This window comes from Salvelinus fontinalis, chromosome 19 (genome assembly GCF_029448725.1).
Source record: "Salvelinus fontinalis isolate EN_2023a chromosome 19, ASM2944872v1, whole genome shotgun sequence".
NCBI lineage: Eukaryota > Metazoa > Chordata > Actinopteri > Salmoniformes > Salmonidae > Salvelinus > Salvelinus fontinalis.
In genome coordinates, this window is record NC_074683.1 from 26,462,226 (window position 1) to 26,478,206 (window position 15,981).

Genomic DNA, 15,981 nt, shown 5'->3' on the forward strand with positions numbered 1-15,981 from the left:
CTATTCACAAGAGGCATTGTCGGATGTGGACTATGCCTCAAACAAAAGGGATCTCAGAAAACCTAAGATGAAGAATTATTTGACTAGCATAAAGCTGGAAAGGGTTACAAAAGTATCTTTAAAAGCCTTGATGTTCATCAGTCCACGGTAAGACAAATGGTCTATAAATGAAGAACGTTCAGCACTGTTGCTACTCTCCCTAGGAGTGGCCGTCCTGCAAAGATGACTGCAAGAGCACAGCGCAGATTGCTCAATGAGGTTAAGAAGAATCCTAGAGTGTCAGCTAAAGACTTACAGAAATCTCTGGAACATGCCAACATATCTGCTGATGAGTCTACGATACGTAAAACACTGAACAAGATTGGTGGTCATGTGAGGACACCATGGAAGAAGTCACTGCTGTCCAAAAAAACCATTGCTGCATGTCTGAAGTTCGCAAAAGAGCACCTGGATAGAGCACCACAGCGCTACTGGCTAAATATTCTGTGGACAGATTAAACTAAATGTGATTAGTTTAAAGGAACACACAGCAATATATGTGGAGAAAAAATGACACAGCACACCAACATCAAAACCTCATCCCAACTGTAAAGTATGGTGGAGGGAGCATCATGGTTTGGGGCTGCTTTGCTGCCTCAGGGCCTGGACAGCTTGCTATCATCGACGGAAAAATTAATTTCCTAGTTTATCAAGACATTTTGCAGAAGAATGTAAAGCTCTCTGTCTGCAAAGTTGGGTGATGCAACAGGACAACGACCCAAAACGGGGAAGTAAATCAACAACAAAATTGCTTCAACAGAAAAAAATTGCCTTCTGGAGTGGCCCAATCAGAGTCCTGACCTCAACCCGATTGAGATGCTATGGCATGACCTCAAGAAAGCGGTTCACACCAGACATCCTAAGAACATTGCTGAACTGAAACAATTTTTTTAAAGAGGAATGGTCCAAAATTCCTCCTGACCTACAGAGAACGTTTGGTTGAGGTTATTGGTGCCAAAGGAGGGTCAACCAGTTATTAAATCCAAGGGTTCACATATTTTTTGCACTGTGAATGTTTACACGGTGTGTTCAATAATGACATGAACACGTATAATTGTTTGTGTGTTATAAATTTAAGCAGACTATGTTTGTCTACTGTTGACTTAGATGAAGATAAGATTACATTTTATGACCAATTTATGCAGAAATCCAGGTCATTCCAAAGGGTTCACATACTTTTTCTTGCCGCTGTATAACATTCTATTGGTTGCAAGAATTCTATATAAATAATTTAAATTGAAAAACTGAATTTTGACTCCAGTGTCGTTTTGTGTATCAGTTCATAAACCATGTGCCATGGAATGGGTACATCAAAAATCTCTTCCCAACTATTTAGCTGTATGGCACAGCTGTCAAATTTTAGTCCTTAAATGAAACTGGTATATTTTCTATCTAGCACAATTTTCTTTAACCAATTTTGGTCTTTAATGCAGGTCCATCAGACAAGTCCCTTAACTTCTCCCTCTTCCACTTGCCTCTTCCATTTTTGGGGTAATTTTGAATAGAGCAGACATTTCCAAATATTTTTGTTAGCTGCATGTGTGACATAACTCCACCAGTCCTATTTATAATATAATTTATGAAAATAAAACCATTAAAAAAAAAAAACCAAAATATATATATTGTTTTAACCAATTAGTATATTTGAGTTTAACCATAATATTTGCTCTAATATTTGTTCTGTCTTTTCTGGTGGCTAACACTTAATTATCCGTAATGTTTTATTTTGTTTTGAGCGACTCCAGACGTTTCACATATCCAGCTGTTCCATTCTCCATGTAGCTTGCTGCTACAGGTAACTGCCAAAATAAAGGAAACACCAACATAAAGTGTCTTAATAGTGCGTTGGGCCACCACAAGTTGCCAGAACAGCTTCAATGCATCTTGGTATAGATTCTAAATGTGCCTGGAACTTCCTGTGTGGAAGCACCCCATGCTTTCAATATACTTTGTATCCCTTATTTACTCCAGTGTTTCCTTTATTTTGGCATTTACCTGTAGAATGAACGCTCGAGTCACAACAAAATTGAATATAACATTGCAAATAAAGTTCGGAATGACACAATTTCATGTGTACAACATATAAAGGCCTGGATCACTATAGTGAGAGCTTTGCGGTTTAAAAAATAACATATTTGGGTGTTTCTGGAGCCTTTGTTCAAGTTTTTTCAGGGTTGCAATACTACACAACGAGGATGAGGAAGTGATTTGCTGTTTGGGGTAAGTTTCTATAACATGTCATTTACATTAAAAAAATTGAGATTTGGTTATAAAAATTAAAACCTAACTTTTAAGTCACATGTCTAACTGTAGACCGTCTCTGTATTTCTCTTTCTCTCTCACTCCCCTCTCTCCTTCGCTCTTGCTCTCTCCTCTGTCCTTCCCTCTTCTCTATCTCATTTGCTTTCTCTTTCTCCTCCTTCTCTGATTCCCTTCTCTCTTTCTCCTCCTTCTCTGATTCCCTTCTCTCTTTCTCCTCCTTCTCTGATTCCCTTCTCTCTTTCTCCTCCTTCTCTGATTCCCTTCTCTCTTTCTCCTCCTTCTCTGATTCCCTTCTCTCTTTCTCCTCCTTCTCTGATTCCCTTCTCTCTTTCTCCTCCTTCTCTGATTCCCTTCTCTCTTTCTCCTCCTTCTCTGATTCCCTTCTCTCTTTCTCCTCCTTCTCTGATTCCCTTCTCTCTCTCTCTCTCTCTCTCTCTCTCTCTCTCTCTCTCTCTCTCTCTCTCTCTCTCTCTCTCTCTCTCTCTCTCTCTCTCTCTCTCTCTCTCTCTCTCTCTCTCTCTCCCCCTCCTACTTCTCTCTCCTTCCTCTCCTCTCACCTCCTCTCTTCAGTGGGTGTACCAGAAGGTCGTCGGCCCCTCAGTGTTGCTAGACAGTCTCGGGACAGAGCCTCAGTAAGTACAGCACACTGCATCATGATAACGTCATGTTCCATCGAGTACATGTAGTAGGCTATCTCCCTGTTTGACTCAAACTTCAAAATGACACAATACATTATTTACCATTAATATCTATTGGGCATAACATAACACAACCAAAACAAACTACAAATGCATCCAACAAGTTTGTAGAGTCACAAGCTTGATGTAGTCATTGTGTGCTAGGAATATGGGACCAATACTAAACTTTTGACTAAATGTTATACACTATCAGTGAATTTGTCCAAATACTTATGAAACCTTCAAATGGGGGGACTAAATACATAAAGGGCATTCATTTCTAAATGGTAAAACCGAGATGTATGAAAATGCCCTCAAATAAAAGGTGACATTCTGTACTGTCGCTTCATTGAAAACATTTGATCTGGAATCCAAAATGCTAGAGTATAGAGCCAAATTAGAAGGTTTAGCTTCACTGTCCAAATAAATATGTAGGGGAGTGTATGTGTAAATCTGGTCGGTTTTCAACAACATGTCATCTTTTGGTTCCACTTTCATTGTTTTTTGTCCTCTGATGACTTCTGTGGTTTGCAGCCTATGTTTCTCACCCAACTCTCACACACATATCCCCCCCTCTCTCACCCATCTCTCCCCATCTGTCTGTCTGTAACTCAGTCACCACCATTAACAAAGATCCCCACCTGTAAAACGCGAGTGGCCGCCCTCCTGCCCCCCCGCCCTAACTCGTCCTGCTCCTCCCACACTAAAAAGAACTTGCTGGGGGAGGTGGAGCTTGATAGGCCCCGCCCCTCCTCAGCTGGGCCTCATGACTCTACCACACTACCCAGACTAATATACGCGGTAAGGTTAGCATATGGCCCTGAACTGATCAACTGATCTCACATATGTAAATGAATACAATAATATATAACAATAAACAATATACAGTGCCATCAAATAGTATTCATACCCCTTGACTTAATTAAATTCTGTTGTCGTAAAGCCTGAATTCAAAATGGTTTAAATAAATGATTTTGTCTCACCCATCTACACACAATACCCCATAATGACAAAGTGAAAACATGTTTTTAGAAATTGTAGCAAATGTATTGAAAATGAAATACAGATATCTAATTTACATAAGGATTCAGACCCCTTTACTATGACACTTGCTATGACACATCCTTGAGATGTCGCTACAACTTGATTGGATTCCACCTGGGTCTAATTGAAATGCTTTGACATACTTTAGAAAGAAACACACCTGTCTATGTAAGGTCCCAAAGTTGACAGTGGATGTCAGTCAGAAACTATACCATGAAGTCCAAGGAACTGTCCGTAGATCTCAAAGATATAATTGGGATGAGGCATACATATATCAGGGGAAGGGTAAAGTTTTTGAATAGAGCAGTGGACACCAACCGGTCGATCACGATAGACTGGTCCATCTACAAGGCATTCCTAGTCGAAACAGATATTGATGTGAAAAACCTAACGGTGTGTTCCTATTTATTTGTCATTTTTCGCGTTGTTGGCGGTAGGTGCACTTGATTCAGCAGCCCTGGTGCCAGGAAGTCAAAGTGTTCCCATTTTTAACAATTTTACGTGTCTGATGGTAGAACTTCACCTACCCGACAGGCCCGCAGAGCAAATCAAGTGCACTTGTAGGCCTACAGCTGGGCAATCAGATAGCTCAGATCACAATGTCTGCACAGTTTCCTCGAGCCATAGACTGTAAAAAGAAGCTTTGAACGCCCAGCAAGTTGATACTGTGAGATTACAAAACTTTTGAAACCATGACTAGAGAGAGACTCAATGAATACAGCAAAGAGCTGCTCTTTTTGATGAGTATGTTCATGTTTAAATTGTTACTAAGACATAAAATGTGTGTTCTCCCTAATTCCACTCGCACTACAACCAGCTGCAATGAATGAGCATAGCAAAGTGTTGCGATAAGCTTGCATTATTATTATTATTAGCTTAGCTTGTGTCTTTCTTAATATTGAGGAATATTTCACTTTCTCTGTGTAACAGTATAACTTTACGGCGTCCCCTCGCCCCGACACGGGCGCGAACCAGGGACCCTCTGCACACATCAACAACTGACACCCACGAAGCGTCGTTACCCATCGCTCCACAAAAGCCGCGGCCCTTGCAGAGCAAGGGGCAACCCTACTTAAAGTCTCAGAGCAAGTGACATAACTGATTGAAATGCTACTAGCGCGTACCCACTAACTAGCTAGCCATTTCACATCCGTTACACTCACCCCCCTTTCAACCTCCTCCTTTTCCGCAGCAACCAGTGATCCAGGTCAACAGCATCAATGTAACAGTATAACTTTACACCGTCCCCTCGCCCCAACACGGGCGCGAACCAGGGACCCTCTGCACACATCAACAACGGTTGCCCACGAAGCACGGTCGTTACCCTTCGCTCCACAAAGGCCACGGCCCTTGCAGAGCAAGGGGCAACCCTACTTAAAGTCTCAGAGCAAGTGACGTAACTGATTGAAATGCTACTAGCGCGTACCCGCTAACTAGCTAGCCATTTCACATCCGTTACATCTGGTCATAGGAGTAACAAAATGAATTGATGCATGAGGCAGAAATAATGCAGTGAGACTTTTTGCCATCAGCTGGAAGTCTGTATACCCTTTTCTCATTAGAGGGATGGTGAGTCAGCCTCACCGCTGCTCCCTCCCTCCCTCCCCTCAGACTTAACATCAGATGCAGGCAATCAGTCTACCGCTCTGCTTAAAATCTGAGTGGTAGATCTTGACTTGCATTTTGACTTAGAAAGTGATCTTGACTCAGAGAAGGTTGGTGACCACTGTTAAAGAGTGTTCAACATTTCCAAGAGCACAGTGCTCTCCATCATTGGGAAATTGAAAACATACGTAACAACCCAGACTCGAACTGGCCGTCTGACCAAACTGAGCAACTGGGCAAGAAGGACCTTGGTCAGGGAGGTGACCAAGAACCCAATGACCACTCTGACAGAACTACAGAGTTCCTTGGCTGAGATGGGAGAACCTGCCAGAAGCACAATAGTCTCTACAGCACTTCACCAATCTGGACTTTACGGGAGAGTGGCCAGACAGAAGTCACTCCTGAGAAAAAGGCGCGCCTGGAGTTTGCAAAAAGGAACGCAAAAGATTATGTGTTCTGATGTAACCGAAATTGAACTCTTTGGCCTGAATGCAAAGTGCTATGTCTGGGGAAAACCAGGCATAGCTCATCACACATCTAACACCATCCCTAGGGGCGAAGATTTATGTTCCAACAGGGTAGTGGCCCCAAATATACAGTCAAAGCAATGCTGGAATGGCTTCAGAACAAGAATGTGAAGTCTTTGAGTGGCCCTGCCAAAGCCCAGACTTGAAAATCTTTGGAAAGACTTGAAGATTGCTGTTCACCGCCGCTCCCCATCTAACTTAACAGAGCTTGAGGACATCCGCAAAGAAGAATGGGGGAAAAAATCCCCAAATCCAGATGTACTAAGCTGATACAGACATACCCAAGACCACTCAAAGCTGTGCTTCTACAAAGTATTGACTCAGGGGTGTGAATACTTATGTAAGTTAGATATATCTGTACATTTGCAAAAGTATCTAAAAACATGTTTTCACTTTGTCATTATTGGGTATCGTTTGTAAATAAAAAATTGGTTTAATCCATTTTTCAATTCAGGCTGTAACACAACAATGAATTCTTTCTCAAGGCAGGGTATGAAGAAGAATATATAAAGCTAGGCACTCTGCTAACTTCTGTAACTACTGTACTAAGCTAAATGTGTGTGTGTGCATTGCATGCGTGCCTGCCTGCGTGTGTGGGTGTGTGTGCCTGCCTGCCTACTTGTGTGTGTGTGTCTGACAGGATGGCGGTTCGCAGAGCCCAAAGAGGTCGTCCCTGCCCCGGCCTGCCTCTGTCCCGCGGCCTGCCTCTATCCTGAGCCGGCGTACCCACCACCAACCACATGACCAGGAGGAGAGCTCCACCTCTATCACCAGCTCCGGCTCTACCGCACCCCGTAGACCCACGTGTAAGTCACTTCTCCTGAGCGCTCCTCCACCATCCCCTCACCCTGATACACTGGTATCTCTCTTTCTGCCTCTCTCTTTCTCTTTCTACCTCTCTCTTTCTCTTTTGATCTGGTTCTCACCTTTTTTTCCCTCTCTTGATTTTGCTCTTGGCCTTTCTCTCGCCCTCGCCCCATCTCCCTCTCTCTCCCTCTCTCTCGCCCTATTTCCCTTTCTCTTGCCCCATCTCCCTCTCTCCCTCCCTATCTCTCTCTCTCTCTCTCTCTCTCTCGCTCTCTCGCCCTCTCTTTCTCTTTCTCTCTCTCTCTCTCTCTCGCCCTCTCTCTCTCTCGCCCTATCTTTCGCCCTATCTCTCTCTCTTGCCCTCTCTCTCGCCCTCTCGCTCTCTCTCGCCGTCTCTCTCACCATATCTCTCTCTATCTCTCTCGCTCCCCATCTCTCTCTCTCTTTCGCTCTCTCTCGCCCTCTCTCTCCCTCGCCCTATCTCTCTCTCGCCCTATCTCTCTCTCTGTCTCTCGCCCTGTCTCTCTGTCTCTATCTCTCTCTCTGTTTAATCCTCTACCACTCATCCTCTCCTCTAGCATTCAGTACAGAGGTCAGAGCGGAGCATAGGACAGGACGCGCCCCTAGTTGGACAGGTATAGAGTAACTCTCAATCTCATCCAGTTCCATCCAGTCTCATCCATGTCTAACTCTGTCCCTCTTCATCCCAACTGGTTTCACCTAGTCCTGCAGTGTCTCACCTAGTCCTGCAGTGTCTCAGCTATTCTCATCTGGTCTCACATGGTCTCACCCAGTCTCATCTAGTTAATCTCTGTGTGTTTAATATCACATCCTTAGTAAGAGATGACTAGTTGGAATGTCTCATCCTTGGTAGTTAACCACTGGGCACACACTGATTGAATCAATGTTGTTTCCACGTCATTTAAATGAAATTACAGTGACCTAAAGTGGAATAGACAATGAATTGACGTCTGTGCCCAGTGGTAGTAAGCCTGTAGTTTGGGCTTCATTAACCTCTTTCATTCTATTAAGTACATTGTTTTATCACATTTGTGTTTGTTTTGATCCACTCTTCATCTGACCAACTTCGATAGTTTGGTGCAGTAATGTAAGCCTGGTCCCAGATCTGTTGGTGCTGTCTTTCCAACTCATTTGGATCATAGACAACACAAAACCGCACAAATAAATCTGGGACCAGGAGAGAGTAAAGCTGAGAGATGCCCAACCTGATTGACCTTTGAGTAACCTCTCTATATGACCTCTGTAACCTTTATGTAACCTCCCCACAACCAGGCACACAGTCGATGCGTTCCCGTTCGCTGTGCACCACAACCCGCACCCCAGGGTCCACAGCAATCTCCCCTGGGACTCCTCCCAGCTACAGCTACTCCTGCCGCACTCCTGGGACCCCTCTCACCCCTGGCACACCCCGTTCTCGAAGCCTGCTGCAGGAGAAGAAGGTATGGTCTATCTCTGAAATGGCACCCTAGGTAATCGGTTCAATACAGCTGGGAAGGAAGCAATGGTGTTGTACTGTGCTCGTTTGAGGCAAGTACTCTAAGTCTTTTAAATGGATTTGTATTTTTATTGAATGATTTAGCTTTTGTTTATTCAGGAGATCATACTGAGACATCTATTTCCCTAATGAGACCATAGTTTATCATGGAAGCAATTTATCATTTGGCATTTCAGGTCCCAATTAATTAATTCATTAATTCAAGGTGGCTCTGCTCCGCACCCCTCCCAAGTCACCTGCCACCACTCCCAAACAGCTCCGTGTTCTCAACCAGCCCCTGCCAGACCTCAAGAACATCAAGTCCAAGATCGGCTCCACAGACAACATCAAGTACCAGCCCAAGGGGGGACAGGTTAGTTCCCCTCTTTTGGTTACCTGATGTATCCACCCTCCCTCTCTCTTTTCTTCCTTCTCCTTATTTAACCTCCCTTCATTTTTCCTCCTCATGCTCTGTTTCTACCTCCCTTTCTACCTCAGTCTTGTATTGTATTTGACTGATGCTGTATCTGCTAGTTCCTTTTCCAGGGCTTCTTCCCAGCCTTTCGGACCCTGTTCCTCTCTCCTCTGTCCCTCTCTCTGTCTTTCGTGTTCCTCTTCATGTTCATAGCCTGGCGCTCCCTTGTTACTGTAGCTCCGTCCTCCCTCAGTCTGTCTGTCTGGTCTCTGTTTGCTGGGTCATGGTTTTAAAAGGAGGGGAATGAGAAAAATGTCCCATTTAGATGTAGCAGCTGAGCTTTTCAAATGGCTGAGGCAGAAAAAGGATGAGTGCGTGGGGGTGTTTTCTCTGTCAGGTCCCTCTGTAGCTCACCATCGATGCTAGAGAATAGTCTGGAACACCTCTACCTGTCTAGCCTCCCAGGTGGGATGCGTTGCCTAGGCAACCAAAGGCGCATTTGCTACAGCACCAAGCTGAAACAAGACAGACGGTTTGCTTCCAGCAATGTATCAATGCTCCAGCTAAAACGTCTGTACAAGTTCTGGCATCAGTTGGGACAGAGAGGACGAGTCAAAAATGGGAAGCACGTCACCGGTGATATCACTGCCGTATCTACTATTGCATTAGCTATAGCTAGCTATATAAGCACAATTCTTGCCCGCGTTTTAAGCCCCGTCTACCCAAACTTGTGATTTGTTAGGAGAGTTGACTGTCTGAAGAGGACCCTACCATAATTTATTTTACCTTTATTTAATTAGGCAAGTCAGTTAAGAACAAAGTATTATTTACAATGACAGCCTACACCGGGCCAATTTTGTGCCGCCCAATGGGACTGACAATCATGGCCGGTTGTGATACCTGGATTTGAACCAGGGTGTCTGTAGTGATGACTCTAGCACCGAGATGCAGTGCCTTAGACCACTGCGCCACTCGAGAGCCCTAAGTAATGTTATTTTTCCCTTTTGAAATGTCTGAGAGAATCCAACGTCATTCTTGTGCAGTTGCCAATAGGCTTACGTCGCTTAAAAACAAGGACCGTCCATGTTACCGCAGAAACGGACTCAACCTCACGTGTCATCATTTCTTTGCCTCCTCTCTCCTTATATCGGCTGTCAGATGTAAACCAAACATACTTTTACTTTGCTGCTTTTGGGTAAAGTTACATTTATTTATTTTTTACAGTTATGATGGTTATTTTATTTTCATGACTGTTTTCATCCATAACCGTCAGTTACATGATTATATAATTACCGTGGCAAGCTAGACTAAACCCCCGGGTGACTGGCTGGCTGAAAGTGTCTCTGACATGGGTTCCAACAGAAAGTGACAACATAACCCTCTACTCAGTGACAGGAAGTGACAACATAAACCCGTAACCAGGGGTGACTATCTGGGCATGGGGTTGCCACAGCTGCCAGGCTGTAATTCTCCCAGCCTCTCAATATTTGCATCTCAAATGACACCCTATTGCCTATATAGTGCACTACTTTTGACTAGAGCCTATGGGCCCTGGTCAAAAGTAGTGCTCTATAAAGTAGGCACTGTCTGCCATTTGGAATGCAAACAGTGCCTGATTCTAACAGACTGATTCTAACAGACTGATTCTAACAGACTGATTCTAACAGACTGATTCTAACAGACTGATTCTAACAGACTGATTCTAACAGACTTTGTTAAATATGTATCACCCCTTTGAGGCGATGGTATTTGTTTTCTGGCTCTTTTGACTCGATGGCTTCGAAGCGGTTGGAAGGTATGATGAATCTTTTAGCAGTCTCAGTAGCACAACCCTAGACAGCCACTTAGAAATGGCTCTATATGTGTCTGTAAGTGGTTCAATTGTCAAAGAAGCTGATGAATAATTTTGAAGTCGACCAGACAGTTACTGGAATAGAGGGAGAATGGGGAGATTTTCTATCTTAGTGTAATTTCTAATTCTTAATGTTATGAATTGTGGTTGGCTATTTCTTTTTAAGCGTTCACTGTCTAAACATATTTGAGTTAAGAGGCATTTCTGGCTAGGATGAATAAGGATAAACCCTTGTTTTGTTGCCTGCACTGGTGTTGGCTACTGTTTTTGTTAAAAATACTATTTTGTATATAAACTTGTTTGACTTGGATTCTTGTCCAGGTAACAGGAGGTCTGTATATACTTTACCAGACAGCATAACTTTTTGGTTGTCTTTTAATTCACCTGATACCACCTCATGTTCTTACATTGTTGCAAGCTGAACATCTTGTTGTTATTACAAGCTGGGATACCTTCAGCATTTGAAAGGGGCCTTGAAACCCTTTAAACGCCAACACTTGCTTGCTCCTGTCTGCTGATGTGTCCTACATCTCAAATGTGTCACCTTGTGTGTGGGAGTCTGTTGTCTTTGAGTGGCCATTGTTACTCTTCTGAATTTCTCATATCATGTCTCTTCATCTTTAGTACTAAGCTACAGTTTATAAGCCTTTCTCGGGGTTGTGTATCCTGCAGCCTTCCATCTTTATGCAGTCTGTTTTGGGGAAAGATATACTGTGTATAAAGCTATTTCTTCATTCAACTGAAAGATACCTTTCTTATACCTTTGGTTCTAATGACCAGCATAGACTTGACTCAGTGCTGCTGTCTAGGACAGCATCCCAAATGACACCCTATTCCCTATATAGTGCACTACTTTTGACCAGAGCTTATATAGGAAATAGGTTGCTATTTGGGACACAGACCAGTCAGACCTACAGTATCCCATTATCCCAGCCCCGAAGAACCCATGACAGTACTTCCAACCAGCCCAGTAGCAGTAGCAAAACCTATACAGTATCCCACCTACAGTACAGTGACTCCCTATCTAGTTAGAACAATAATGTGTCTGCTTTTCTATCAGCAACACAGAGGCAGGGGCCAAACGGCCAACACAACAGAGCCCAAACGCAGCCCGTCGTGGATCTGGAGATTGCTCCTTCGCCTGGTCTCTCTCTCCTTATATCTGTCTGCTGCACACAGTGTGACGTGGGCCCCCATGCCAGCCAAAGACCAACTGGTATACACTACCTTCATCTACCAAGATCCCTCTTATTCACACACACACGCACGCACGCACACACGCACACACGCACACACACACGCACAGTCAATCACACACAGTCAAACACAAGAGACAAACACAAACCCCCCACTGGGCACACGATGGTTGAATCAATGTTGTTTCTACGTCATTTCAATTAAATTATGTTAAACCAACGTGGAATAGACGTTGAATTGACGTACAGTATGTGCCCAGTGGGACATGTCAAATCTTGCCAGGAAATGAAGTCCCCCTTTGACCCGGAGTTCATTTCACAGTACTCTGGTTTCTGATTTATCAAAGGTCACTGTCTGATGCCCTATTCTACCAGCCCTATATGTAATGGTAGAAAGGGTCATGAACTCCACCTACCTGCTGTGTTCTGTATCTACGGACATACTGTATCATCACTATTAAGACATGTAGCCTTCGACTGAATCTCCATCCAGCGTTCCTCTGATCATCATCAACAGTTGTCCTGCCTTCATACATAGCTATCTGTCTGTCCTCTTAATGCTGTGCCTATACGTCCCTTCCAGCCTAGCATCCATCCTCATCCTCATTTAAATAGCCACATTATATCTCTGTATTTCCTCTAGATTCAGATTTTAAACAAGAAGCTGGACTTCAGTCACGTACAGTCAAAATGCGGATCCAAGGATAACATGAAGCATTCTCCTCGTGGAGGCCATGTATGTACCTCTACCTACCGTTCTGTTCCCTCTCTCCCTTCTCCTCTCTCTGGCCTAGTAGGCTACACACTCATGTTGAACAACTGATGTACTTATGGAGACACCACTAGGCAGGGTTTCAACATTCTGATAACTTTCCCAAAATGCCCTGTTTTTCCCTGGAATTTGGGGCTAAGTTACCAGAATTGCACCCCTGTTGTGAAAACATTGTTGTGCGGACAAACTCATCAAAAATGTGTCAGTTGTACGGCCTGAGTGTGTACTAGACCTCTCCCTCTATTGGGAGATGAGTGGACTGTGACCCCCTCAAGCACATGTCCGTACAGGGGCCACGCTTACCCTCAGCCAGGGTTCCAATTACAGGATGGTGAGGGGGGGACTGGGCACCCCCAGAATAAATCAGGGTCCCCCCCATAATAATTGAAATATCAAGAACATTTAAATATCAAGTCATTGTATTATTCAAACCCTGCTTCCACCCCTGCCCCTATCCTTCTCTCCAACCCCAGTCCCCAGTCCTACTTCAGCCTGTCTGCCAACATGCACAATCTGCTCCCCCTCCTTCCATTACAATGCAGCTAGCTCTGAGATATACAAACTCCCACCTTGGTATGTTTACAGAACTCTCCAATTAGCCTATAAGTGAGGATATCTCCTTGTCTCTCCCTTGAAGAGCGAACTGTAGGCTCAGTTCCATTCATCTCGGAACCCAGAACCACATCTAGCTAGCTACTGCAATGGGAGTACAGTTCCATTGATATGTGCACAAAACCAAAAACACTTAAATCACAGACTCCCTTTCCTGAGCACTTTGCCTCCTGTATGGTTCAGTATCTTATCTGAACAGCCTGATGATCAAAGCTGAAGTCTCCTCTTCTTGTTCGTCATTCAGTTGTAATATATACCCACTCTAATGATGGAAGTATATATATTCACATGCAACAAAACAATGATGGTGTTGATGCAGTTTATCAACAACACATGTGCTTTTACTGTATGTATCTTCCATTCAGAGTTCACATACTCAAACAATCATTTGTACCTCCCTGTACCTGTTATGACATGGAACACAACATGGAAGTTTCCAACATGTTCTATAGAGATGCATTAAAACAACTATTCTTCACAGTAGTGGCCTTACAATGGCGTAGGCTTATAGAGAATATGCACATGTATAAGTATGTGTGTTTAAAGCATACTGTACATGGTGTATAGAGAAGTACAACATGATGGGATTTATCCAAATGTTTGTGTTGTTGGGAGAGAAATGCAGTGGGAAGAAGAATGTTTTCTACTTGTTGTTTTTCTGTGAAGCTCCAGCAGTGACCTCCAACCAGATGACCTCTGCCTATCTCTCTCTTCTCACTCTGTTCTTTCTCTCATTCTTTCTTTCTCACCACTTAAAACCACTTCAATCCACTGCTCACAGGTTATCTTTCGCTCTGTGCTATCTGCTGGCCTGTGACTTTCCTTTTGATTTTCTTCCCCACTCTCTGCATGTCGAGCGTTATAAATGTATTAAAATGTTTTATACTTTGCAGCGCGACCAGTCCTGCTATTTTATGTTTGTGTCTCAATCGAACTTACTTTGTCTCCTTACAGCTACAGCAGGCCCTGGCCCAATCACCGTGATTGTTTTAGAAAGAAATCCTGTCCCTTAGCCATTCTAGTTTACATCCCATATTCACAGTCTATGGATGCATCCCGAATGGCACCCTATTCCCCTAAATAGTACACTACTTTTGACCAGGACCCATAGTGCTCTGGTCAAAAGTAGTGTACTATATAGGGAATAGGGTGTCATTTGAGATGAACAGAAGATGCAATCTCTGGAAAAGACTGCCTGAGTAGTCCTGGCAGATTCAGCACCCTATCTCCCTGTTGACAGGCATGCAGTACATACAGCATGTCAGGGGATGTTACATTAGATTCACTAGATCCATCCCCATTCAAGTCAATTGCTGTGCTCCGAGGGGCTTTCCCTGTTCTAGTCATTGTAAACTTAGCAAAATGTCCTCTCACTGTCAACTGCGTTTATTTTCAGCAAACTTAACATGTGTAAATATTTGTATGAACATAACAAGATTCAACAACTGAGACATAAACTGAACAAGTTCCACAGACATGTGACTAACAGAAATGGAATAATGTGTCCCTGAACAAAGGGTGGTGGTCAAAATCAAAAGTAACAGTCAGGATCTGGTGTGGCCACCAGCTGCATTAACCTCTACTTCCTCACAAACCCGGGTCCGGGAGCACCCCCATCAGTAAAAAAAGCTGACTAGCATAGGCTAGCATAGCGTCACAAGTAAATAGTAGCATCTAAATATCATTAAATCACAAGTCCAAGACACCAGATGAAAGATACACATCTTGTGAATCCAGCCATCATTTCTGATTTTTAAAATGTTTTACAGGGAAGACACAATATGTAAATCTATTAGCTAACCACGTTAGCAAAAGACACCACTTTTTGTACTCCACCCTTTTCTTACTGCATCAGTAGCTATCACAAATTCGACCAAATAAGGATATAAATAGCCACTAACCAAGAAACACTTTCATCAGATGACAGTCTGATAACATATGCTATACAATAAATATGTTTTGTTAGAAAAATGTGCATATTTCAGGTATAAATCATAGTTTACAATTGCAGCCACCATCACAACTCTCACCAAAGCAACTAGAGTAACTACAGAGACCATCGTGTATTAGCTAATTACTCATCATAAAACATTTCTTAAAAATACACAGCGTACAGCAAATGAAAGACACAGGTCTTGTGAATCCAGCCAATATTTCAGATTTTCTAAGTGTTTTACAGCGAAAACACAATATAGCGTTATATTAGCTTACCACAATAGCAAACAACACAACAGCATTGATTCAAGACAAAAATAGCGATAACGTATAAACCACCAAAATATATTAATTTTTTCACTGACCTTCTCAGAATTCTTCAGATGACAGTCCTATAACATCATATTACACAATGCATATAGAGTTTGTTCGAAAATGTGCATATTTCAGGTATAAATCATAGTTTACAATTGCAGCCACCATCACAACTCTCACCAAAGCAACTAGAGTAACTACAGAGACCATCGTGTATTAGCTAATTACTCATCATAAAATATTTCTTAAAAATACACAGCGTACAGCAAATGAAAGACACAGGTCTTGTGAATCCAGCCAATATTTCAGATTTTCTAAGTGTTTTACAGCGAAAACACAATATAGCGTTATATTAGCTTAACACAATAGCAAACAACACAACAGCATTGATTCAAGACAAAAATAGCGATAACGTATAAACCACCAAA

At 43.0% G+C, this 15,981-nt stretch overlaps 1 protein-coding gene across 23 annotated transcripts in view; it reads left to right on the plus strand.

Annotated features, from left to right (window-relative positions):
* LOC129816562 (microtubule-associated protein 2-like) overlaps nt 1-15,981 on the plus strand; it is a 192,540-nt gene that overhangs the window by 164,921 nt on the left and 11,638 nt on the right. For 20 of the 23 annotated variants that reach the window (XM_055871159.1, XM_055871161.1, XM_055871162.1 and 17 more), the window contains 7 exons: nt 2,872-2,933; nt 3,594-3,779; nt 6,795-6,960; nt 7,540-7,596; nt 8,255-8,421; nt 8,683-8,829; nt 12,563-12,655. In XM_055871159.1, the coding sequence (XP_055727134.1) occupies nt 2,872-2,933; nt 3,594-3,779; nt 6,795-6,960; nt 7,540-7,596; nt 8,255-8,421; nt 8,683-8,829; nt 12,563-12,655 (878 nt within the window). The remainder of the gene's footprint in view (nt 1-2,871; nt 2,934-3,593; nt 3,780-6,794; nt 6,961-7,539; nt 7,597-8,254; nt 8,422-8,682; nt 8,830-12,562; nt 12,656-15,981) is intronic. The other 3 variants (XM_055871158.1, XM_055871165.1, XM_055871176.1) reach the window with 3 other exon arrangements.